The sequence below is a fragment of the Bolinopsis microptera genome, chromosome 7 (assembly GCF_026151205.1).
Source record: "Bolinopsis microptera isolate Bmic1 chromosome 7, MBARI_Bmic_1.0, whole genome shotgun sequence".
Taxonomy (NCBI): Eukaryota; Metazoa; Ctenophora; class Tentaculata; order Lobata; family Bolinopsidae; genus Bolinopsis; species Bolinopsis microptera.
The window spans coordinates 5,681,408-5,708,518 of NC_087078.1; the positions used below are offsets into that span (position 1 = coordinate 5,681,408).

Consider the following 27,111-nt stretch of genomic DNA (forward strand, 5'->3'; position numbering starts at 1 on the left):
ATAAAACTTAATCGCATTTTAATTTATCTAGAATAGTGAAATTGGACTTCTGCCACCAACACGTACAAATATTGTTGTAATATCTAGTTTATTTTTATTCATTATTTAGATTATGATGTTGTTATTTAATTTATTTATGAGAAACTGTTTCATGGTTTTAAATGTTCCATTACTATTAGTTCACCCCCCCCCCCCAATTATGCTTAGTTAATTTCTAAAACTCGCATAAAATTCTGGTTGATGTCATTAGTCAAGAGAATTAATAATAACCTGACCAGTATGACTATGAGTAACTGTACTTTCAAAATCAAAAGGAAAGATTAGAGCAGAAACCACCCGTGATAATAAATTAAAGATTAAAAATGGTATGCATCAAGGAAAAATATCGCAGAGAATAAATTAGAGTGTGCCCACTGCACAGGGACCGATTTAAAATTAAAGAACAGTCTCGCAAACTTATTTGCCAATTCAATAATCTGCTCTCCAGAATTAAATCCATTAAAAAACAACGATTCTAGGAGTAAGACTCGTCAGTTCGCTATACTTCCTCCAGAAGTTGAAGCGCTGCGTCAGTCAACACATCTCGTCAGTTCGCTATACTTCATCAAGAAGTTGAAGCGCTGCGTCAGTCAACACATCTCGTCAGTTCGCTATACTTCCTCCAGAAGTTGAAGCGCTGCGTCAGTCAACACATCTCGTCAGTTCGCTATACTTCCTCCAGAAGTTGAAGCGCTGCGTCAGTCAACACATCTCGTCAGTTCGCTATACTTCCTCCAGAAGTTGAAGCGCTGCGTCAGTCAACACATCTCGTCAGTTCGCTATACTTCATCCAGAAGTTGAAGCGCTGCGTCAGTCAACACATCTCGTCAGTTCGCTAAACTTCCTCCAGAAGTTGAAGCGCTGCGTCAGTCAACGCATCAGCTTGCTCTTGAAGCATTATTTTTGCTGATGATATGATCTTTTGTGCCTGGAGTGTCATGTGTTAACGTATATCTGATCTTGTATCTTCACCGGTCCATTAAAAGGTTGGTCGAGAAGATGATCGGACGAAATAATCTATAACGTTTATAAATGTATTTATAAATCAAGAGGCTTGCATATAATGAACATATTGACACGGGTGCAGAGTTGAGTCTGTACGGAACCTAGTAGTTTCAGATCCTTGTTTAACTTGCCGTACAGCAAGGTCATCCACTACTTTAGCCCGGCGAGGCACATAACTCCCTCTACAACTCCATGACAAATGTTTCATATATAGTAGCCGAGTTCACAAGTTATATCCTTGTGTTTGAGAAGAGCTCGTTAGAACTGCTTCCTTTCCCTTCAGTATCCCACAGTCTCTCGAGTTTCGTAACTGCCAGAGAACTCTCTTAAACAATTACTAGACTCGGTGATTATAAATCAAGAGGCTTGCATATAATGAACATATTGACACGGGTGCAGAGTTGAGTCTGTACGGAACCTAGTAGTTTCAGATCCTTGTTTAACTTGCCGTACAGCAAGGTCATCCACTACTTTAGCCCGGCGAGGCACATAACTCCCTCTACAACTCCATGACAAATGTTTCATATATAGTAGCCGAGTTCACAAGTTATATCCTTGTGTTTGAGAAGAGCTCGTTAGAACTGCTTCCTTTCCCTTCAGTATCCCACAGTCTCTCGAGTTTCGTAACTGCCAGAGAACTCTCTTAAACAATTACTAGACTCGGTGATTATAAATCAAGAGGCTTGCATATAATGAACATATTGACACGGGTGCAGAGTTGAGTCTGTACGGAACCTAGTAGTTTCAGATCCTTGTTTAACTTGCCGTACAGCAAGATCATCCACTACTTTAGCCCGGCGAGGCACATAACTCCCTCTACAACTCCATGACAAATGTTTCATATATAGTAGCCGAGTTCACAAGTTATATCCTTGTGTTTGAGAAGAGCTCGTTAGAACTGCTTCCTTACTCAATCTAAAATTATTTTTGCCAAAAGTTTAATAAAGTTGTCACCTCATTTTGTACCTGTTTTTGTGTGAGATGTTCGATGTCGGAGGACAGGAGTATAGGTTCCGCAGCTGCCAGTTTTTGGAGTGATTTATATCCTGCTTTGTGGAGCTGCTTTGCCCGAGCCTGCAAATAATACTTAGATTTTAAACTCAAGTTGGTTAGTATCAATCATCCAGGGTTTATCTCGCTTATTAAAAATTCAATTTGTAATTTATCTGATTTTCATTCCTGGGCCATGAAAGTTTCAAAATAATATGCAAAATATTAAAAACAGGCGAACTAAAGATTAAGTAATCAAAAGAAGAGGTAACTACATCAAGAATTGCAACATATTCTCAGCTGATTCTAACTTGACGTTCCATACCACTAATTGGTGCAGAATTTTAGATTTAAAGAGCACAAACACTCATGACTCATCAAACAGGGAGTACAAATTTAATGGAGTCCTTTGGATCCCAAACGAAGGTCTGCCATCCCAGGTATCTATTTCCATTGTCAATAGTATGGCGATAAAAAGGCTATAACTATAATTAAATTAAGCTACCGATAAGATTATTGGGCTTTAAAAGAAATAGGTCCTCTTAAACAGAAATAGTCTATCAGCGTAGTAACTATAAACTCTATACAGTCAACATCTTAACCGAGAAGTTATTTTAACAAATGCCTCTCGTAGGACAATCTTCAGCTGAACAATCGTCTATCACCGCTACTAAATTCCCAATCCCAGCAACGCTCCATTCACTAACGTCTTCCAGCTTCGTATGAAACATCGTCCATCTACCTTTGCCAGCTCATCCAGCCTTTTATTCGCCGCATTGTCTCCAAGAACTTTACTCTCAATCCATTACTTCTCGTAATGATAATGACAGGGTTGAGTGCTGAGTTCAGTATTGGCAGTACAGTTCCCAGCACTGCTATAAGATAGGAGAAAGACTCATGTGGGACATATGTATTAGTGAGACTCGTAGAGAATACAAATCCATAGTAGGCAGAATTACATACGACAAATAGGGTTGAAATGAGGATTACGGTAATGGTCACGTGACGTTGATTGGAGCTGGCTTCAAACTGACTTGATCTGTGCAGTGATACCAGTTGGACTACACACGTGATAAAGATGATGAGGACTGGTATAAGAAAGGCTATCACCTGAGGCATAAAGATCAAAAAGATATTGTTCTCTGCAATACTAGCGCCCATATGCAAAATCCACCGAACATACATATTAATAGCGAATTGGTTCTGAACAAGATAAAACTGATGTATATCAAGCGCAGCTAGGATTACCCACGGCACAATGTACAATATACATGCCAGTTTCACAGCACCTATCTTTATCTGGAGGAAGGGTCTTAAGATCATGACAGTCCTGGAAACAGCCAGCACTAAGTTGTAGAATACAGACGATCTGTAACTTATCTGAATGACTGTATAGAAGACAACTGTGTGTATATCTATAGAGTTTTTACCGATCACTCCTTTAGTGACCAATAAAAAGCTACAGACTGATGTATAACCCCAACAGCAGTCAGGATATCCGCTGATGCTATCATTGTGTAGAGAAAGGGGACTAGAGAGAGTTCGCCCTTCCGATAGTAGTTGATAACGAAGATGTTCAGGGTGATGGTTATGATACTGAGTAGAATACTTGGTATGCTGGTGGTGAAGAACGGCTCCAGGGTTGACAGGAATGCTCTCCAATAGCGATCATATTCATCATAATCAGTCATCGTAACATGCGGATAGACAGATGCACTATGAACGTTAGGAAAAGCTGTGCTGTGATCAGCCATGACGCAATTTTCTGTAAATTAATACAAATTAAAGAGCTTTAAATTAAATTCAAGCCAATAAACAGTTAGGTGAATACGAAAAATTACAGCAACGCAATTTATCGATATCACGGTTTCAAAGATCAAGTTACTGGTAAGCTTCCCGTCCCGTCAATATGAGGGCTGTCGAAATACGGGTGAAAAAAGATCGGCAGAAACTTGCATATCATAAGTTTACTAACTACAAAGTTACTTATCAAAATCGATATAAAAATCACGGTTATCGATTATCGCTCGTGCGTGCCGCAAATGGCAACCTACCAATACTATGAGCCTAACTCAAACTGTAAAAAGACGAAGAACTAAACTTAGAATTTAAATGAGCAAATAGAAAAATTCTAGTCTCTACCTAACAGCTAACTATTGCATTGTTCAATGCCCTCACGTGCTTTACCTCCAGGATGGTCAATGATTAGTCGACTTTCTTTTAATTCATTTCTTTTTCTGAACAGATGTCGACCAACGACCACTGCGCCGTTCATAATTGTTTTTTAAAAGAGAAAATTTCGGGCATTATGGTTTTAAATGGTTGGGAATTATATTTTTATCTAGAGTATACTTACGTGTTTGCACCTGAGACCTGAACATTTAAACAGATGTCGACCAGGGATATGGTTGTAGATGGTTGTGGATGGTTGTTTTAAAAAAATATCTAGAGTAAACAAAACTCACGTGTTTGATACCAGGAATCTCAAGAATTTGAGCAAGTTCGGGAGAGCCAGCAAAGAAGAGTTTCTGTACCAAAGCATCAAAAACAGAAGAGAGTGCCCAATAATCCGGCAACTCCTGGGTGATAGTACACTCTCAATTCATAGTAAACGGGAGAATTGCATAAATTATAGGTACAAGTACACTCTACCGCCTAGATTTAATCAGCAGAGTCGCCTCAAAATTAAAGCTGGTGTGATAGGGAAAATACAGGGTGGCCCGAATTAACACAATTCAGTAATCTTGAACCAAGCTGAAGCAGAGCACTGTAGCATAGGATCTGCTCACATCAACATTAATTCTCACCACACTGAACTTAAGCCAGGTGTTGCTTAGCAGCTCAGCGCAAAAAAACATAAATCGACTCGGAGTCGTGATACAAATAAAAGTGAACATTTCAAAATGTTAATCTTGCGATGCGCAATGTGCATAGTAGTATAGTCAGTAGTGTGTAGTGTGTACCTTGGTAAAATGAGCCAGTTTGCTGGCGTGAGATATAACAGAACTAAGAGCAGACTGTAGAGTCCCCCGAGGGATCTTGAAGAGAGCACTAACTTTCCAGGATGGTACCCCTGAGATCAGCTTGTGGAGTGCTCCTGCTACGTAGAATCTCTTGTAGGGCACTTCTTTTTCCTGTAGTAGGCCCATTAGAAAATTTGAAGCAATATAACTTGAGAATCTCAAAAATTGCTGAGACTAATTTATATGTTTTAGCTAGTTGTCGCGTTTTGACTATCGCAAAAGAACCGTTTTAGCAAATTTTCAAATATTCCCTTGGGATAAATATATACACCAAATAAAAAGGACAGAAAAAAAAGGAATATAAAGTATAACAAACTGTACATATTATACACTATATAATATATATACAGTATATATAATATACTGTATACATATACAGTATATATACTGACGATATCAGAGGAGTTCTGAGTGAAAGCTCTCCAGGCGAGGTAAGATTCCAGGAGGCCAGCAGCAGTGAAGGTTAGTCGGGTAACCTCGTCAAACTGGGAGAAAGCACTGAAATACATCTGCCAGTCCACGTACACGCCCCTGGTGGAGGTTAAGGGAGGTTAAAGAGCTGAAATACATCTGCCAGTCCACGTACACGCCCCTGGTGGAGGTTAAGGGAGGTTAAAGAGCTGAAATACATCTGCCAGTCCACGTACACGCCCCTGGTGGAGGTTAAGGGAGGTTAAAGCACTGAAATACATCTGCCAGTCCACGCACACACCCCTGATGGAGGTTAAGGGAGGTTAAAGCACTGAAATACATCTGCCAGTCCACGTACACGCCCCTGATGGAGGTTAAGGGAGGTTAAAGCACTGAAATACATCTGCCAGTCCACGTACACACCCCTGATGGAGGTTAAGGGAGGTTAAAGAGCTGAAATACATCTGCCAGTCCACGCACACGCCCCTGGTGGAGGTTAAGGGAGGTTAAAGAGCTGAAATACATCTGCCAGTCAACGTACACACCCCTGATGGAGGTTAAGGGAGGTTAAAGAGCTGAAATACATCTGCCAGTCCACGCACACGCCCCTGGTGGAGGTTAAGGGAGATTAAAGAGCTGAAATACATCTGCCAGTCAACGTACACGCCCCTGATGGAGGTTAAGGGAGGTTAAAGCACTGAAATACATCTGCCAGTCCACGTACACGCCCCTGATGGAGGTTAAGGGAGGTTAAAGCACTGAAATACATCTGCCAGTCCACGCACACGCCCCTGGTGGAGGTTAAGGGAGGTTAAAGAGCTGAAATACATCTGCCAGTCAACGTACACGCCCCTGATGGAGGTTAAGGGAGGTTAAAGCACTGAAATACATCTGCCAGTCCACGCACACGCCCCTGGTGGAGGTTAAGGGAGGTTAAAGAGCTGAAATACATCTGCCAGTCCACGCACACGCCCCTGGTGGAGGTTAAGGGAGGTTAAAGAGCTGAAATACATCTGCCAGTCAACGTACACACCCCTGATGGAGGTTAAGGGAGGTTAAAGCACTGAAATACATCTGCCAGTCAACGTACACACCCCTGATGGAGGTTAAGGGAGGTAAAAGAGCTGAAATACATCTGCCAGTCAACGTACACACCCCTGATGGAGGTTAAGGGAGGTTAAAGCACTGAAATACATCTGCCAGTCAACGTACACACCCCTGATGGAGGTTAAGGGAGGTTAAAGAGCTGAAATACATCTGCCAGTCCACGCACACGCCCCTGATGGAGGTTAAGGGAGGTTAAAGCACTGAAATACATCTGCCAGTCCACGTACACGCCCCTGATGGAGGTTAAGGGAGGTTAAAGAGCTGAAATACATCTGCCAGTCCACGTACACACCCCTGATGGAGGTTAAGGGAGGTTAAAGCACTGAAATACATCTGCCAGTCCACGTACACGCCCCTGATGGAGGTTAAGGGAGGTTAAAGCACTGAAATACATCTGCCAGTCCACGTACACGCCCCTGATGGAGGTTAAGGGAGGTTAAAGAGCTGAAATACATCTGCCAGTCAACGTACACACCCCTGATGGAGGTTAAGGGAGGTTAAAGCACTGAAATACATCTGCCAGTCCACGTACACGCCCCTGATGGAGGTTAAGGGAGGTTAAAGAGCTGAAATACATCTGCCAGTCAACGTACACGCCCCTGATGGAGGTTAAGGGAGGTTAAAGCACTGAAATACATCTGCCAGTCAACGTACACACCCCTGGTGGAGGTTAAGGGAGGTTAAAGAGCTAAAATACATCTGCCAGTCAACGTACACACCCCTGATGGAGCTTAAGGGAGGTTAAAGCAATCAATCAATCAATCAAAGTTCGTTTATTTCAGTTCGCTGCTGTAGAGTATAGTGAGTCCCCCCTCCCCTCCCCTCTCCTATTTCCACCTCTCTAAACCTCTCTACACAGTGTACCAACTCACTCAACGATAGGAGGAACACACAAGTACACCAAATGTAGATCTCCCAGTAGAACGAGGTGTCTGTTTGCTTCTCTGATTCCTTGCATTACTTTGTGTGAAATGGTAGGATTTAACGAGCTTTTGTACACTGCTTTACCAAATTGAGTAGGCTGGATCTTTCCTGGGACGGTTTGTGTTAACCTTGTCTGTTATAAATGATAATAAAAGTTGCACCATTCTGTAATAAGAAATTTAGGAATTCACATTATTCGATTATTTAAAAATGCACACAGCACAGTTTCTGATCACAGAATGCTAAATCTTAGAATTCTAACCTTCTACCCGCTCCACGAACTTGGACTCCTGCAGGAATGTAAGAGCGGAGTCCGCTACAGTGAGACAGGTGTCGGGGGCCTGGTGGTGTAGCAGAGTCTTCTTCATGAACATTCCCAGATCTGCTGAGCTCTGTATCAAACCTGTTCACAAACATACTGTATTAAATAAGTTAGAAAATCCCGATTTACCGCGGGTGTTTCTTTTCCCAAAACTCCGTGGTTTTATAAGGTTTTAAAGCCCTTACTAATGACTATGATCAACGGTATTGAGTCTGTACCGCTACTGAACTTTTTGACAGAAATCGAATCTCAGTAATCGGTCCGTTATTGATCGCTGCTCTTCTTCCTTATTAAAGAACAAACTCCTTCGTACAGAGAACAGCTTGAAATAGAGATAAAATTAGCTTGAAAGGAAATATAGTTGACGAATTAAAAACCTGATCCGATGAGATGTAGGAGGGTAAGAGCGAGAGATTCTTCATCTAAACAACTCCTGACATCTTCAATCTTCCCAAACACCAGCTCGTTAAGGATCTTCTTCTCTAATACACTGCCCAACAGGAAACTGGCCCCTGTGGCTGACAATCCTGGCAGATGGTTATACATATGTTAATACACCTATATCACATCCAGTATACTGAGAAGTTGGTTCACTGTTCAATTCTGTCCCAAAAAGTATTAAGTAATATTATTAGCAGGAGGAAGCTCGGACTACTACTTGAGAATATTTAAGTGTGCAGATACCATACAATTTTGTGCAGATAGGATTCATATCAGTTTGTTCACAAAAAATTTGCACGTGCAGTTTTTTCGGACAACATACAAACCTGTTCTACCAGCCCTGCCAACCATCTGGAGATACCGAGTTCTGGTCAAAATACTCGACCCTATCTTCACACTCCGTATAATCACTCTGAGGTTGTGCTGTGTTATGTAGTTACAACATCGAGATGTAAAATACCAATCGAGCTAAATATAGAATGCAAACATTTAAATATTTCGAACTAATTCCAAAATCTCTCTTGCTGCAAAAATAATTACGAAAAGTACGGTACAGATGAGTGGGGTACCTAGAAGCGGGAAGGTTCACCCCTGCAGCTAATGTTGAGGTACAGCACAGAACAGAGAGAACTCCTGTGCTGAACGCTTCTTCCACCAGAACTCTCTCATCTGCTGTCAAACCGCTGTGGTGGTAGGACACACCTGGGGTAGAAGGCATTGCTGATTAAGAGAACTCTCTTAGAACTCTAAAATTTATCCGTTTCAAGTAATTGCATCTACTTGTTGTTGACGTTAGCATGCTCAAGAACTCTTGAGGCTCAGTACCTAACAAAGCACTCAAGTTGATATACAACAGCTTTGTCAGTCTCACTTGTACTACTGCTGCACAGTTTGGGGAACAAGATCGCTAAACTCCGTTAAAAGAGTCTTCTCGGCCCAGAAAAAGGGCATTCGCGCTGCAGATAACCAATACCACCGCTATTTTTATGACAAAGATCTGAATAGCACACCTTCACACACAAAGGAAATTTTCAATAAACTAGAAGTATTAGCTTTACCGAACGTGATAGCTAAATGTATATTATGCTTAATGCACAAAGTTTATTCTAACACTGCACCACCAAATATTATAAGAATGTTCACTGTTTCAAACTTAAACGCACCTAGAAGAGAACCTGAATTCTTTGCAGTACCATTTAACCGTTTATGTAATTCAGACAAGAGCATTTCTTACATTGGGCCTAAGTTATATAACCAAACAGTCAACATTATTAACAAGGACATAAAATATGTCACCACTTGCCTACAAGACAAATTCCTAAATTCATTCAAGTCTACAGTCAACAAGCATGTGCTTACTGCACAAGCACATAAACCGGATGACAAGGACTGGGACAACTCAAATTTCGTACTTTTAGAAATTTAAATAATTTGGTACAACATACGTTGATCATAATAACGAGCAACAAAACTTTAACCTCATAACAAAATATGACTATCTTCGAGCATTTTTTACAATGCTATCGACACCGCGCAATTTCACTGTCATTTACAACTTTTAAAAGATAAAAATATCACCGCGCATTCTTCAGACCATGTGTCGCTGTTCTAAATTTATGTCAAGAGATAAGAGTATTTAAAATTCTTAATAGTACTATTTAAATTTGCTAATAGCATAATCATATTTTATACATTATCAATACTTTATACATTGTGTGCATATATTTATATTTGATTGTAATTAAAGATTTTAAGGCGTTAGTGCCGAGTAATGCCTTCGGGTAGTGCTCCTCAATCAATCAATCAATCAATCAATCAATCAATCAATCAACTCACGAAATCATAAAACGCAATCACTACAATCGCTTATCAGAATTACTTAGTCAGCCAATTTTGATTTCATCCCACTGATCAAAATAGTAATATTATCGTTTGAAGCGCCTCAACTTCCAGATTATATTCTAATAACTGTGCCCTTACCAGAAGAGAGCATGTCAGAGAAAGCATTATCCATATGACCAGTTTCCAGTTTGATGCGATCTATTAGAATAGTTCTCTTGTGCTTCATCTCATTTCCTGCGCTGTTGAAATAAATCTTGATAATAATATACGGTTACAGAAGGAATATAGTGGCTCGGATTACGAGATAATTTCTACTTTGTATATTTCATTCATATCAAGATTCATCATGCTTTTGGTAAGGAAAACATCTTTCAGACCAACATTTTTAAAGAATGGACAGGATTGTACTAGTGAGAGACACAAACAGGTACAAACCAAGGCAAGGTTTGTACCTATTTGTGTCTCACTTACCAAGGCAGGGTGTTGGTTAACATTCGGGCTGTTGTTTCGCAGGAGTTCTTTGTTGGACAGAACACCAAAACTCGTTCTGGTAGAACTTCCTGAGATAAAATAAGATTAGGTTAGCAGATTACCAAACAGATCACATTGTTTAAATAGGATGCTATCATCTGTGAATGTGTCAATGTTAGATTCCCGGAGAAAGTAAAATTCCCGGAGAGTGGAAGACCGCCAATGTGTCCATATTCCAAAACTTTTTCTGTATTAACTCAATTTCACATTTTTGTACTAACTTTTCTTCAATGACCAATTAGTCAGTTAACTATGGATTACATAGACGTAGAACACAATTTAGGCACTGGAAGTTAGATTTCCGGAGAAAGCATTAAAAAGCAAATGGAAAATCTCTACTTATTCGTTAAATATAAGATAAAGTTAAGTATGACTATACTATCACCTGTACAAGTGAAGCGACACAGTCCTTGTCTAGTGTATTGGTGTTAACAGGTGATGATAAGGGTGTGGACTGTCTCACTGCTACTAACTCTCCTTTCTTCTTATCCACCTTGAAGATCTGGGGAGACTTATTGTGAAGAAATAAAATGAAGAAACATTGGTCAGTACATACCGCACTACAAACTATCCTCAAACAGCCCAAGGATCAGGATTTGTTGAAATTGTATCTTGATAAAAAATAAGTTCTTTTTAATGCGGATAGAAGCAACACAGCTGATGTCATTCTCTGAGATATCTTGATTCACGTACAGCTGTGGTTCGACAGTCGACACGCACGGAAGTTCGACAAATAAAGTTCGCCAGAAATCACCCCAGTCGAACTTCGGTGCTTGTCAAACCAGAGTCCAGGTAGCGTACTCTAGTTCGACAAATAGTTTCTGCTTGTGATCCAAGGGCTATTTCCGGGTCCTTGTCATAGGATCGCAGATCAGAAATTTCAAAACGTTTCGGTAATCTTAAAAACTATTTTCTGATATCATGCAACCAGCGGTTGGAAATTTCAGAACCATTCAGTATCTTAAACAATAATCTCAGAATGTGTGTTTTCTGTCTGTCTGTCTGTCCGCGTGTAAATTCTGAGCGGCTTAATCAAGAAAACGGTAAGAGTTACGGGGCTGGTTTTTTTCGGTAGTGCCGACAAAACTATGAGGGAGTCAAATGGTAAAGGGTTTTTAAATCGGTCGGTGGTAAGTGGTTTAATTGATCATTTTGTGACCCAAATGTAATACTAAAGTGTCAGGGGATGAGGGGAAGGGGACCTCAAGATTGCCTATCAAGTATTACAATTAGATAATAGATACGTGAGGGGCGTTCAGAATTAAATTGCAGTGTGTTTGGACTGAGCGAGTTCATACTTTCCCACCGTTTCAACTACGAAAATGTAATGTGTGTTTTCGAATATTATAATAGGCGGGTTTATACTTTTGCATTTCAACTGCGATAGTGAAGTCCCGATCGTAGGCACGGGTTACACTAGTTAAATATAATATGGTCGACTTTTATATTATACTAAATTTGTACGTATAAAATATTCAAGTTTTATCTTAAATTGATAGGCTGAGATGAGTCTTATATTTGTGTTGCACAAATTTAAGCAGTGGGCACCGTAGTACGTTCTCTCACATGTACCGTTTAGTTAGAACAAGTATTTTAGTACGTTTATCAACGGGTGATTACAAAACAATCAACATGATTTTTAAGTTAGATCAACATTCTGATGAAAATATAATACATACGAACAGAATACTTTTCAACAACTAAAAAATAAAACTAAAAAACTAACAAATAAAACTAAAAACTCACGGTATCTCCCATCTTGACATGCTCGTCGAGAGTAACTGGTCGGGGACCCCCTGTATGCTCCATGCTGCACTTCATAAACCCCGCTATTTCCTGGTGGTTGCTCAACGTAGCCGTCATTCCGATTATACGGGGCCTGAACACAGTTCACTACAGTTATACAAGGCCTGAACACAGTTCATTACAGTTATACGGGGCCTGAACACAGTTCATTATAACTATACGGGGCCTGAACACAGTTCATTCCGATTATACGGGGCCTGAACACAGTTCAGTACAGTTATACAGGGCCTGAACACAGTTCATTACAGTTATACGGGGCCTGAACACAGTTCATTATAACTATACGGGGCCTGAACACAGTTCATTACAGTTATACAGGGCCTGAACACAGTTCATTACAGTTATACGGGGCCTGAACACAGTTCATTATAACTATACGGGGCCTGAACACAGTTCATTACAGTTATACAGGGCCTGAACACAGTTCATTACAGTTATACGGGGCCTGAACACAGTTCATTATAACTATACGGGGCCTGAACACAGTTCATTACAGTTATACGGGGCCTGAACACAGTTCAGTACAGTTATACAGGGCCTGAACACAGTTCAGTACAGTTATACAGGGCCTGAACACAGTTCATTACAGTTATACGGGGCCTGAACACAGTTCATTATAACTATACGGGGCCTGAACACAGTTCATTACAGTTATACGGGGCCTGAACACAGTTCATTACAGTTATACGGGGCCTGAACACAGTTCAGTACAGTTATACAGGGCCTGAACACAGTTCACAACAATTATACGGGGCCTGAACACAGTTCATTATAACTATACGGGGCCTGAACACAGTTCATTACAGTTATACGGGGCCTGAACACAGTTCACTACAGTTATACAGGGCCTGAACACAGTTCATTATAACTATACGGGGCCTGAACACAGTTCACTACAGTTATACGGAGCCTGAACACAGTTCATTACAGTTATACAGGGCCTGAACACAGTTCAATACAATTATACAGGGCCTGAACACAGTTCACTATAACTATACAGGGCCTGAACACAGTTCATTACAGTTATACAGTTATACGGAGCCTGAACACAGTTCATTACAGTTATACAGGGCCTGAACACAGTTCATTACAGTTATACAGGGCCTGAACACAGTTCATTACATTTATACAGGGCCTGAACACAGTTCACTATAACTATACGGGGCCTGAACACAGTTCATTACAGTTATACAGTTATACGGAGCCTGAATACAGTTCACTACAGTTATACAGGGCCTGAACACAGTTCATTCCGATTATACGGGGCCTGAACACAGTTCACTACAGTTATACAGGGCCTGAACACAGTTCATTATAACTATACGGGGCCTGAACACAGTTCACAACAGTTATACGGGGCCTGAACACAGTTCACAACAATTATACGGGGCCTGAACACAGTTCTCTACAGTTATACGGGGCCTGAACACAGTTCACTACAGTTATACGGGGCCTGAACACAGTTCATTACAGTTATACAGGGCCTGAACACAGTTCACTACAGTTATACAGGGCCTGAACACAGTTCACTACAGTTATACAGGGCCTGAACACAGTTCTCTACAGTAATACGGGGCCTGAACACAGTTCATTACAATTATACGGGGCCTGAACACAGTTCATTACAGTTATACGGGCCTGAAAACAGTTCACTACAACTATACGGGGCCTGAACAGTAACACAGTTCTCATTACTATTATAAAGGCCTGAACACAGTTCACTACAGTTTGTGTCCGATCATTTAAAATGGCTATTATTCCAATTTAGGGGGGCCAAAAGTCAGTACACATTTGCATACGTTGGTGATTTCTCAATTGCTGAGTGCCCTATTGAAATAGTTCTTTATAGTACAACTTGCTGTTAGATCAATCATTCGAGGAATACATCAAATCAAATAACATTGATGTTCATTTTTTCCGAATGAACCGTCATTTTCGTTTTTAGATCTTTTATATGATTGGGTCCACAGTTAAATTGTAATGCATTGGATTGTGCTGGCCTTTCTTTTCCCGGTTGTTCTCATTTTAGTGAGACAGCTTTGCTTTTAGTTTTTCCGCAGTCAATTTGGTTTCATTGGTTCAACTTACTAGGATATGTTTTTTGTCTCGATTGGTATGTCACTGTACTACCTTTTATTTTTCCTACAATAAATTGTTTCTGCTGCTACTTAAATTAGTGTGGTTTATGATAAAATATAATTTAATTTTGTCTAAGTTGCCTTTTTGAGTTACACTTTGCTCACATCACTCACAGTCAACCGCTCTGACATGGTTAACCACCTTCATTGTGTTCATTGGTTAATCATATACGCGGGATATAAATACCTAATTTCATTCTAGTTGATCAGATAACCTAGATATTGAGCATAAAGAGTTGGTGGGGGGGGGGGGGGGGGCATAAACCTCATAAATATACATTTTAAAAATAAAGAAAATACTACGAATCATTTCTACGTAGAGACCATTGAGGCACAGTTTTTGAAAGATGCATTTATTTATCGCTCATTTTTGTCATTGCACTTGAGATAAAAGAAGGTGCACCCAACGCATCACACCTATTCAAATTGTCAATAAATTCGTTGTATCGGAAGATAAAGTTCATTTATGGTCACACAAGGATGGGATGGTTATACCTGCTCCTGCAGATAATTCTGGTCCTCCTTCTACCTGCCTTGGGATCACTTCCACCGCCAACAAGAGCGGGAACTCTGGAAAAGAACAGTTTGATCGATTCCAATATCACCGGAATGACTAAAGAGAATGACCGTTCACAGTATGTTAAAGACCGCATTAAAGGACTGATGAAAGAACATGTTAAAGACCCGATGAAATCATGCTATCAGCTACATGAGGTGGTCTGCTGTGATGATCCGATCAACCAGTTTCCTGCTGATTCCTTGGAACAATGTGAACAGTACTGCCAGTTTTCTGACCACTGCAACTACTTAGTATACAAATCCTATACTAATATGTGCACCTTGCTCAAGAATCTTCCAGCTCCAACTAAAAACGTGTGGTCCACCATTGGGAATTTTACTTGTGTTAGATCTGTACAAGGAGCACTTGCACTTGACCGGAAAAATCATTCAATGGTGGAATGGTTCGTAATGGTAGATGGGAAGAAAAAGTTGGAAGTCCTGATCACAAATGGAGACACGGGGAAATGTCTAGGAGTTGATAAGACTTGGAATCTGAAGTGGGGAGCATGTTTGGACATGTCACTTTGGATTGTGAGGTTGATGAACCCCAATTCGCCTGAACATGTATCTATCGAACATAAAATATCTGGAAAGTGTATGGAGGTCTTACAAGATGGTTTTACAGTTACAGCCGTTAATCTCACAAATTGCTTAAGAAGAAGTGATGCACAACAACTTGTGATTATTCCATTCAAGATAATACCAAATCCCACGATGGAGAAATATTTATTGGGAAAACCTTTATGGACATTGACACTGACCTATGTTGACATGTATGATGATTTGAACAGCATATATTTGGAGAGCATATACTTATGTTTACACTGCAACGAAACCTTACAAAACCTAGCAATCGAACCAGTTGTAGAGTACCGAGGACCATGCAACAAACATATGGACCCGATGAAAATAAAAAACGGAAAGGTAGTGAAAAACTCATCAGTACCATTCTACCTACCCGGAAGTAACATCACTGTGGCATGTAATCCCGGATACGAGGCTAGGGAGCACAACAACGCCACTACTTACCAGTTCACCTGTCTCAACAACTTTATCAAGCCACCGCCGTGCCAAGGACTGGAAAACACTGCTTCTAGCTATTGCTTTGCAACAAAAACCGGTCATGGAATATTGTTTCCTACCTTCATTCTGATAAATCTTCTGTTTTGAGTTCAACAATTTAAGAAAGCTTTTAATCTAAGGATGACAGTTCATCTTGGCCTTATTTAGCATCAATACGACTTTAGTATAACAGCATTATTGCCATGGGCTGTACTTTAACGTTATTATTTACACTAGCTGTCATGATTTTCGATAGAAAGAAAGCGCTTTATTTATAGTTTTGATGTTAACATTCTGGGTTCGAAAATACACAAAAGCCTGTTTAAAGAATTAAAATTTCGATGCATTATTTATAGACTATAACGGACATTATTTATTATTTACGCTTGCTTACTGGGCCGCGCTCAGCCTGTCATTCCGCCAAATCTTTATATAATGTTTATGAACATAATAGCCTGGGGTCCCCAGGTAAACGCTTGCTCGCACAAGATTTCATTTATTCTATCAGTTGTTGTAAATTGCTGTCACAATTTTTAATTGGAGTTGGAAGAAAGCGCTTAAATTTTAGTTTAGATAACATTCTGGGCGCGAAAATACACAACATTCAAGTCAAAGAATTTAATTCAACATCTACTGAACCTAATTCAATCCGATTAGAATTAATTTTCACGAACCTAATTATTCATGCAAGGGGTTGGACCGTTAAAATTACGATCTTAAAGACATATTTTTTCCATGCACTACCACTTCAGATATTTTTTTGGTTTCACTATATTATACTAATAATTGAATCAAATGGGTACAGATTACAGAAATTAGTCGGGTTTCACCAAAAAAAGGCTAGAATATACAATTATTCACCAAAACTAAAACGTACCCTGATTTCAATGACAGCAGTTTAGTCAGACAGGTCTCGAGGATAGCCCCTCTGTAACCGTCACCTATCATATGAATCTCATCCACTACAACTAATCCTAGTTCACTGCATCGCCCCTCTTCGTACAGGGAGTTGAACAAGGAGTTTGCCTGTGTGGCAGGGGGTTCAAGTTTGCGACTTTCCGAGTATTTTTAGAGTTCGACATTTCACATGTTCAATCATACAATACATATTTATGTATAGAAATGACATGTTTTACGAAGAAATAACATAAATTACTTTTTCGATGGTTGCGACGTAAACAGCGCGTTTATTCCTGCGTTTCCTAGGAGGGAACCTGCCCCTGCTGCCAGCATACCTTTCCAAACCAAAGGAGAAGTGTTCAGCAAACTCCGCCAGTTCTCTCACCTAAAATGTGGGTAGATAGTAAGTCTAAGAGATTTTATTTAGAAAGTCAATACTTTTTAGTATAGCTGAGCTCGGGTATTTGTCTCCGAGAGATCCTTCCATAAATGGAATAAACTTTTCCTTTTGTGTTCCAACTACTTTATCTATTCATAGGTATTACGGAGGGGGGAGGGAGTAAAAATTGCTAAAATATTGATTACGTAATATTATGTGAACGACCCCTAAGAGCTTTGTGTTTGATTTACTTGATCAAACCGATAAATTGCCGTGCTGACAGTTCTTTTCTAAATCAACTCGAATCAAAGGTGAAAATATCAGTACTTTTTCCTCCACAAGAGCAACGTAAGGTAGAACAAGAAGAGCATCAGTGCAGCGCGTTAGTAGAGCGTTAAGAAGTAGCAGTTCCCCAACCAGAGTCTTCCCGCCAGATGTGGGGCACGTGACAATGTGGTTACCTGGGAATCACGTGACAATGTGGTTACCTGGGTATCACGTGGTTTATGGTTGTCTTGGCAACAAGTTTTAATCGAAAAGTTTTCTCTTTACAACATGCAGTATATAGTTGCTGGAAGAAATTCTGTCACATCTGTGAAATTTCGGTGATAGCAAAAATATATTAATTTCATCTCATTGGTACCATAAATTGTTGTTAGCGAAGAAAAAACGGTCAGAAGAATACAGTAACAAGGAGAGTCAAAAAGAGTCCTACCTCCAGAGCGGAGACAAGCAGACACAGTCTTCTGTTGCCACGGATACAGTGATTTTATACCCCGGATCTTATCTATCAACTTAAAGACCTCCTCCGGGACACCCAGCCTCACCGTCTCGTCACTTTTAGAAGAGTACGGACTCATTAGGCCCGTGCTGTACAGCTGTCTCTGTGTGCCTCCTTTCATGGGCGTGAAGAGGAAAGAACTGCTGAATGAGTCTGATATGTCCAGCTGAGGGGACTGTTTTGGTTGTTTTGGTGTGGCCGGGGGTTTGGTTTGTTCTAGAGATGAGTCTGAGCTGGTTGTGTGAGAGCTGGAAAACAGTGTGGGGCTTTCTTTATCCAGCTGTTTGACTCTAGTAGGTACAGCTCGTATTGGGGTGGTCTCTAGTCTCTTGATTTTCTTGTCGGAGTGTTGTAATGACGGTGCCGTTTTTGTGTTTTCTGGAGTTCTATCTATGCTCTTAGAGTTTTTAACCGCCTTAAGGACATCAGCTGAGGTGTTTGTTTCGGGAGTTTTTTCCCTGGAACTATTGTTATTCTGATGTGGAGAGGAGGACTGACTTAGTCGGGAGAGTTTTGAAAGTGGTGATCTCGAAGGGGTCTGGTGCGAGATTGGTGATCGGGCTCCGGTTTGAGAGAGATTCTTGTTTGCAATTGGAGACTTGAACTTCATTTCTGAGGGATTAATTATGATATCTTTTGTGATTTAGATTACCTTGGCTCTGGTCGGAACAGATTTGTTTCAGTACGACATAAGGACCCTTGATGATATGATGAAATACACGTCATGTTGATTCAATCAAAATGGATCTAAAGAATTTGTAAACATATTTGAAGAGCCAAAATTGATTAAGTTTCTGGTCAAATAACATTAACAACAGACAAACAACAGATATCTCACTTTTATCTTTCTCGGCGAAACCAGGAATTTGGAACTGAGATGCCTTAGTCTGAGGAGGTGAGGTGAAGTCTGCTGTCTCCAGTTGTTTCTCGATCTGATTCCAGTCAATGTTTTCTATGAAACTATCGTCTTCTAAAAAACTCTGCGTAGCACTCAAATTCTGTAAGAAGAGTCTTTAATTACCAATTCTGTGAATTGGTGAAATGCTTATTTCCATAAATAAGGAAGTAAATACTATACTTTGATTAAATATTATGTCGAGCAAAAATTATGAACCACATAATTATATAATCATAAAAAGTTAAACTTCAAATTAACCATATTCTGTTCTGTTTCATGATAATGTCTCGCGGTTCCGAACAAAATTCATTGTTATTGTTGCTTCAAAGTTCAATGTTATTGTTGCTACAAAGTTAAAATTCAATGTTATTTTAGCTTGTGATACTTTTCTGTTTTACTGTTTCAGTTTATTGCCAGATGTTTAACCAAAACTTGTTCGTCTGCGTGTGTTTTCTTTTCATCCGTGAGATTATATTTGTCCAAAGTTCGTGCGTTTCAAGTTTTTCCGTGTGATTTGTATTTTCCGTGTGTTTTTTGCATTTCGGGTGACAGGGATTTTCCTTTTTTAATGTTAGTAAAATTGTTAGGTCGTTAGTTCCTTCTCCCGTCAGGACTCCTTGATAAGTTTTCAAATCTGATTCCTAAAGTATGAGCCTGATGGTCTAGGAGATACATCCGTTAGCCGGCGAACGCTCTTTTTAGCCTGTAGGCTACTGCGTACCCCGGTTACTCACAAATTACAAACTCTCCATTTTAAATTTTAATATTCAGCACCCTTCACTTGCCACATATATGATCAATTATTCTCATTATCCACCATATTACAAAATTTATTTAATTCTAGGTCTTAGTGAAAACAGGTAGGGTAAATGAGGTATAGTATTAGTAGTGATACAATATATTATGTGAGAGTAAATTGCAATTGTATAATTGATAAATTTGATAAATTTGAATTTGAATTTATACCGGATTCTTAATCTGAAATAGCAATTTAGCATCCGATTTAAAGTTTACGTTCTTTTAAAACCAGCGATGCATTTTTTAGTATAAGCCAAAGTATACAATTACTACGTTCCTGTCACACATGAAATTATAGAGGTTGAAATATGAATAGATAATCGATATGGGAGTTACGAGAACGTGTAACCGGATGCTATGTTCAATGAACATTGTTCATTTTGTTGATCAGTAACATGATATAGCCCGACAACCCTAATACTTCCTCGCAGATCATTGATAATCGAGCGTGTTTATTAAATAGTTGAAAGGTTCCGACTGTTTGATGAGATCTGTACTTTACAGCTGACAATAGCCTGCTGTTTTCAATAATTTATATTGCTGTGTCCCGGCCGAGAGTTGTTCGAAGCCAGTCCTCGTGGACCGTCAGGTTCCATCTGAACTCCACGCTCCTATTTCTGAGAGATTAGGACACAGAACCTAGTCATCACTTTAGTGCGTGCGTGCGTGTGTGTGTGTGCGTGTGTTTGTGTGTGTACTGTCCCACTCTCGCTCTCTCTCATCTCATAATAATATATTTGCTATATAATTAGGTAATTTGGCAGTGTATACCTCAAGAATCAAGATTGACAATCAAGTATTACTATTACTCTATTAGATACATGAGGGGCACTCAGAATTAAATTGCAGTCTGTTCGTACTGAGCGAGTTCATACTTTCCCACCTTTTTAACTACGAAAATGTAATGTGTGTTTTCGAATATTATAATATGCGGGTTTATACTTTTGCATTTCAACTGAGACAGTGAAGTCCCAGCCGTAGGCACGGGTTACACTAGTATATATATATATATTATTAGTCAGCCACAACTATCAGTAAAACAACGCCTTGACTTCAAATGTCGGTAATATGTACCTTTACAGTCATTCTCAAATTATTTGTTATAATATAGTAGTGTTGAAAGTATTAAAAAATTATATATTATATATATAAAATTATGGAAATCACTCGCAAATTCCTCATTATTACATATCCTTATTAACCTTATGATGTAATTTTACGAAGATTTCAAGCATGATAAGCCTCAAGCCTGATAAGGTGTGTTTCCCTTCGTGTCCAAACACTATAACATTTCATTATCCTCAAAGGAGTTTTATAGGAAAATTACACGAACAAAGGTTAAAAGGCACTATTATGAGTTCTGACTGCAATGAAGTAATGAAGCTAACTTATTTACATAGTATATAATCATAATACAAAATATGATCATAATAATAATAATATATAATCATATTCGATTTATTGTAATGCTGTGATAAGAAGACATACAAAATAGCGTAGTTTGTTAGGGTTTGTTGCCTAAGTGTTGATGTATCATTTACTTGAACAATCGTATAGTTACGTAGTATTTATATAGTCGTGGTTTGGTAGTTATCGTAATACTTATGTCGTTTGATTACCTTAACGGAAATTTCTGAATATGGTCAATATTGTGTTCTTGTAACCTAGTCGTTCAAACAGAAAAAATGTATGGTTAGATAGAAAATTGGCTTAGATTCCGTTTTGTATCACGTCATGATGCTGTACGACATTTATCGCTGGTAGCGCAGATAATCAAGTTATATGTGAAAATGAGTTCACCAATTCTTCGGTTGAGTAGTACATATGGGGTCGTTCACATATTACGTAGTAATTTTTTTGGCAATTTCCCCCCCCCCCCTTCGTAATCAGTTTAACACATAGCTATTGTGTCAACATTACACTAGCGTAATCATTTGGAAACCCCCCCACTCTGCTGATTACGTAATATGTGAATGACCCCCAAATAACATTTATTTTATCTTATTAAATTTCACAACCAAATAAAATTTGGAGAGCCACTTTAACGACTGGAATGGAATAGGGTAAAATTTAAAATTAAATTTCGTTAGCACTTACCGCTACTTAGTTATGTGCAACTCAAAGATAAGCAATGTAAGTTACAGTTCGTAAGCTTTACCCTTGCAGTTCCACTTACGTTTGATTTTGGCGGGGAGTACTCTTGGCAAGCTCTATTTTTTCAAATGTAGCAGGCAGAACGATAATGGTATTTCCACTGCTCGAGTACGTGACTGTGTCGGATGATTATGTTGCATTTGTACCTATTCACATTATTGTCTGATATTTGGTATTTTTACTGCTAGTCAACCACGGAATTTTGTGCCTTTCTTGTTCTCTTTTTATCACCTTATGTCAATAAAGTAGGTTAATATTTAATGTTTTATTTCATATTTACTGTGTGACAATGTGTATTTGATATCGTCCCCTGAAAGTACAAACTGAGATGTAGTATGCGGAAACAAAAAAAGTGAATTTTCGGCTGCAACCACAACTTTATGCCCATCGTCATTTTATCCGTTTAAAACGAAACCATAAATTTGTGTCTAATTTTAGCCTAAACGATACTTAATCACTAAACCGGAATCTAAACGGAATCTTTAGATAGTTGGTTATCAATATCATGGTCACATGAAAAGACGTATCTCAAGTCAATCAAATAATTTTTAATTAATTACGAATCACGTCTTGTATTTAAGTAATTTATTTTGTTGATAAAGAGATAAAGGCGTTCAGTCTGTACTCTGAAGGTGGCGATTTTACTAGTTTAGTGATAAACTTTCCTTTTTTAGTACACTAACACTTTCCTTAGCTTACTTTATTCTAATAATTTATTTTTCGATTTCTTGTATTAATATAATCTGGGGGGCGTAAACCTCATAAATATACGTTAACACTTATACCTATTTTGAAATCGGAAGGAATAATATAGGTATTTATGAGGTTGATGCCCCCCCCCCATAATCTTTTGCTTAATAAACATTGTAGTGTTTAGTGAATTAATAGGCAGCATCACAGCTCTCGACAGACAAAGTGGAACAAGGCAAATGACTTAATGACTAGGGAAGCACGGTAGTTTAAAATATTATGCTGCTCTGAAAATAATACATACATCCAAACAGGAAATGGGTTTACGGATAACTTATTTTTAACTTATTGTTTGGATGTATTATTTTGAAAGCAGCATATTATTTTAAACTATGTGTATGTTTATTGTTTAGCCAAGTTGAGGTCCACTTTACTAAATTCCTTTAATTCTTATAATTACAAGCGTCTCACTTAAGTAAGTTAGCAACTACTTAAGTGAGACCCTCAGTATTCTAATTTCATTTAGTTTTCACCAGTCATTTACCTTGTTTCACTTTGTCTGTCGAGAACTCCCTACTAAACACTAAATAAAAAAAAAACTCACGCTCGTCACTGTAAGCCGGCTTACAGTGACGAGATCTACATAATAACTGTTTACCATGATCTGTTGTATGATTCTACCCAGAGTTAATTTGAGGTGATTGTGGCTTCATAACACCATTACTGATCAGTCATTTTCTTCTTATAACAGAGACTTTAACGCTTAGCTGAACACTACACAATAAGCTGGCAGCTGGCTGTTACAGTAACAGCCCTCTGACAGCTCTCTGACAGCCGGCTAATAGCCACAACAAAGCACGAGTAAGCGTCGGCTGTTAGAAACAAAGGGCTGACCGAGGTGGGCGGAAAGTGCTGTTAATTGGCTGTTAGGAGTCGTTCACATATTACGTAATCACTGTTTGGAAATTTGTACACCCCCCTCCGTAATCAGTTTTGCACATAACTATTGTGTCAAAATTACACTACCGTAATCATTTGGAAACCCCCCTCCCCCTCGGCTGATTACATAATATGTGAACGACCCCTTAAAAATGCAAATAAAATGGCTAGTAACCGGCTGTTAGGGAGCTGTTAGGTATTTGTGCCCCCAAAATGGCTGTTCAATGACTGTTAAATGGCTGTTACCGTAGCAGCCGGCTGTTAGCCAGAAAAAGGTTCTGCAATACAATTAAAATCCCGATAGTTGGCTAATAGGAAGTAAGTGCTAATCATTTCCGTGTATTTATTGTTATCACTGCATCGCTACTCACTGTTACATTTTACACCGTTCAATTTTTTAGTGTAACTGTTTAATATATTCCAGATCAGATCTCTTACATAACACTTCAGCACTTAATGGAATTAGAAGAGAGGATAAAGGAACTATGTGGACCTTATCTGGGTTGGAAAGGTGCTGATAATCAGATTGTAGTGGACAAGTTAGGTAAGTTATTCGTTGCACTGTCGTTTGTCATATTTTCAGTGCTGCAGTTCAATTCTTGGTAGCCGAGTCTAAATTTGTTTTCCTTCGATTATTGACTTTATGATCAGTAGTTAAAACAAAACATGTATTATACTATTTAAATGAAAGGGAAAATATTCCTGTACCCAAAAGCTTGAGCTCTTATATGATTACCATGGCAGTCCTGACAAAATAATTGTTTATGCTCGATAGTTTATGCCGTCTGACCAATCGCGGGACGCACATTTAACTTACAATATCGTTGAGACTAAGAGCCTTTCCTCTCCTAACTAGAATAGTCATCTCAGGCAGGGTATCCTTGTCTATCTCTGTATTCGGTTGAAATGCTTTCCAATTTCTGCCAAACAAACCACTCACAACAATAAAAGCTCCTTCAATTTGGCTAGGTGTCATGTGGTATGTTAAACTCAAAGTGTGAGCCGTGCTGTAGATCTCACGTCTGACAGATAGCTGGCTCTGCCGAACATGCTCGAATATTTGAGGCATATCATCGTTAATAATATCCTCCCCCAGCGATACAACCTCTGATCGTGTCCGTTTTAAGTTGGAGGTGCAGTGGGTACCCTTGGTACGTTTAGCAGCAAATTCAGCATTTAAAAACTGCATCATGGCTTCTTGATCAAGGTCTTGAAGCTGTCTATTCACAGTATCAGCCGATCTTCCCAAACCTGACCTCACTTTCAACCTGTTCGATTTAGCAGAATGTCTGTCAACGGAATTTGAGAAATTTCCAATCATGATACAAGAGCTGAAAGGAAAACTTGATGATCTCTATTTAGCGGATTAAAACGAAATATAGCACGGAACTGAAAAAAGGTTTTGACAGTGATAAAGTATTTTGTGGCATGCCCTGGACGTGCCCACTAATCCATGCATCTTGTTCACGGCGCTTGATATCATACAGTTATATTAAAAGTTAACCGATCCTTCCCCAGGTCTGGGTTGCAGCAACAACATACTCGTAGCAACACTATTGGACGCCAACGCAACAGTCCTTGACAAGGTTCTAGTCCGGATCTACGGCAGTCAGATCTCCTCGAGGCTCCAGGAGGATATCTACATCAACTGTCACCTGGGGACGCTGAGACGAGTACCGAAGATAAGGGGTATATTTGACGGGGGCAGGTTTGAGGAGTTCCTTCCTTCTAAAACTATAAATAGGGAGGAGTTCAGTACAAAGTACAGGGAGATGATAAAGATGATTGCAGAGGTTCACAAGATTGAGATGCCGTTATCGAGGGAGCCGTGGTTGAAGAAACAGCTGACTGACCAGATCACCAGAGTCAGAATAGATCCGGAGCTGTGGAGACGTGAAGTGGAATGGTTTGTTAGCACTCTGGAGGTGCTGGAAAGGGACATGAGGGTTACTTTCTGTCACAATGATTTTAACATGAACAATTTACTGATCCCCACTACCTCTTCTTCTCCCTCTTCCTCTCCCTGCTCCTCTCCCTCCTCCTCTCCCTCTTCTTCCCCCAATTCTTCACCCACTTCCCCCACCCCGACCCTTATTGATTATGAATACTCCGGTTACAATCACTGTCTCTACGACCTCGCCAACTATTGCTGTGAGATGCAATACGACTGGTCACACGATAAACCACCCTACTTCCTCTTCAAATACCAATGGTTTCCTGACGACACCAAGATGCTAGACATGATCCGACACTACAGGACCCTAGTCCGGGATCATGGGGTGCACACTTCAGATCAGGTCTATTTAACCCAGCTGAAGTTCCTAACCCTAGGCAGTGAGTTGACCTGGACTCTGTGGGCTCTGAGTTATGAGGGATTTAGCTTGGATATGGAGCCCTATCTGGAGGTTAAACGTGAGAGTTATTTTAGGAAGAAGAAGGAGTTCCTGGAGGACATTGAAAAGCTTGTTGGATCCTATGATAATTGAAGTGGGTTTTTGCAGAAGTGAGATCGTCCAGACTGTCAGATGTTAACAGGAATTCTTTGGAGATGTTTTAGAATTTATTATTTACTTGCGTTTTAAACATTTATGTGACTTTGCCATTCATTTCACAGTATTCTGGATTTTAATGAGTATTTTAAAGTTATAGTTTTCACGTTTTAACAGTTGTAATTGTGTAGCTAAGTTGATGTAGTCAATGACCGAAGTTATCTTAATTTTTCGCTTGTTATAAGTTGTCAGATTTGCCTTACTATGGGTTTGTATTTTTAGGGTTATGAGGGTATGATCAAAACTAAATTGTAAATGAAAAAATATATAGCGTATTACCAACTCAGCACAAGAACCATTCGTAATAGTTTTAGGTGGCAGGTGTTCAGTTTTCACACCTCTATCCGTCTTTTCATCATCAGTGATATCAGAAGTTGTACCGGAAGCCAAGAAGCTGGGCAACTGGGAGGAAGTTGTATCCAGGGGCTCTGGGGAGAGAACTTATGAATTCAGAAAGTAAATAATAACTCATTTATAATTTCTGATCAGCAATGACGCTATTATCAATTTTATTGGCATCTATTGCACTTGTTTTATTTTCCTCGCAACTGTATTCATGCATTGCACATAAAAGGGCATAAAAATAGAATTTGTGAAAGTTTTATGAGATTTTTAGTTCACAAAACTCACGTGAGTCAGCTTGAGCTGGTATTTTGGATACCCTCTTCCTCTTGCTTTTCAGGGTTTTCAGCATATTTCTCTAGTTTCATTCCTTACATTCTTTATTACGTTCTACTGCTATAATCAAGATAAATAACGAGTGAATTTACAGTTTGTCTGTGGTAACAGTGATCTCTATTTGCGGATTTAGAGAGTCAGCA

At 39.3% G+C, this 27,111-nt stretch overlaps 2 protein-coding genes across 2 annotated transcripts; one reads left to right on the plus strand and one right to left on the minus strand.

The window, feature by feature from the left end:
- LOC134818951 (helicase POLQ-like) lies at positions 1-27,036 on the minus strand. Its single transcript, XM_063828684.1, has 21 exons — positions 26,921-27,036; positions 26,570-26,718; positions 19,101-19,260; positions 18,197-18,874; positions 17,809-17,942; positions 17,359-17,487; positions 17,080-17,228; positions 12,382-12,514; positions 11,021-11,137; positions 10,576-10,664; positions 10,243-10,343; positions 8,832-8,964; positions 8,589-8,674; positions 8,199-8,348; positions 7,762-7,902; positions 7,448-7,607; positions 5,450-5,588; positions 4,998-5,168; positions 4,500-4,613; positions 2,011-2,118; positions 1-967 (listed from the first exon to the last, which is right to left on the minus strand). The coding sequence occupies exons 1-21, from the start codon at positions 26,982-26,984 to the stop codon at positions 875-877; spliced, it is 3,198 nt and encodes a 1,065-aa protein (XP_063684754.1). The 5' UTR covers positions 26,985-27,036; the 3' UTR covers positions 1-874.
- Positions 9,693-26,288, plus strand: LOC134818952 (choline kinase A2-like). Its single transcript, XM_063828686.1, has 3 exons — positions 9,693-9,696; positions 24,190-24,285; positions 25,260-26,288. Exons 2-3 carry the CDS (start codon positions 24,198-24,200, stop codon positions 26,225-26,227), a joined length of 1,056 nt encoding a protein of 351 aa, XP_063684756.1. The 5' UTR covers positions 9,693-9,696; positions 24,190-24,197; the 3' UTR covers positions 26,228-26,288.
- Positions 27,037-27,111: the final 75 nt, after the last annotated feature.

Bases quoted from the DNA above. Each gene is read 5' to 3' on its own strand.
- LOC134818952 (XM_063828686.1), top strand. From the start codon at position 24,198: ATGGAATTAGAAGAGAGGATAAAGGAACTATGTGGACCTTATCTGGGT. The intron at 24,286-25,259 runs GTAAGTTATTCG...ATCCTTCCCCAG, and splicing joins GATTGTAGTGGACAAGTTAG to GTCTGGGTTGCAGCAACAAC.
- LOC134818951 (XM_063828684.1), bottom strand. From the start codon at position 26,984: ATGCTGAAAACCCTGAAAAGCAAGAGGAAGAGGGTATCCAAAATACCA. The intron at 10,665-11,020 runs GTGATAGTATAG...ATTTTATCTCAG, and splicing joins GTGTCGCTTCACTTGTACAG to GAAGTTCTACCAGAACGAGT. The intron at 8,965-10,242 runs GTAAGGGCACAG...CTTCTACCCCAG, and splicing joins CTCTGACATGCTCTCTTCTG to GTGTGTCCTACCACCACAGC.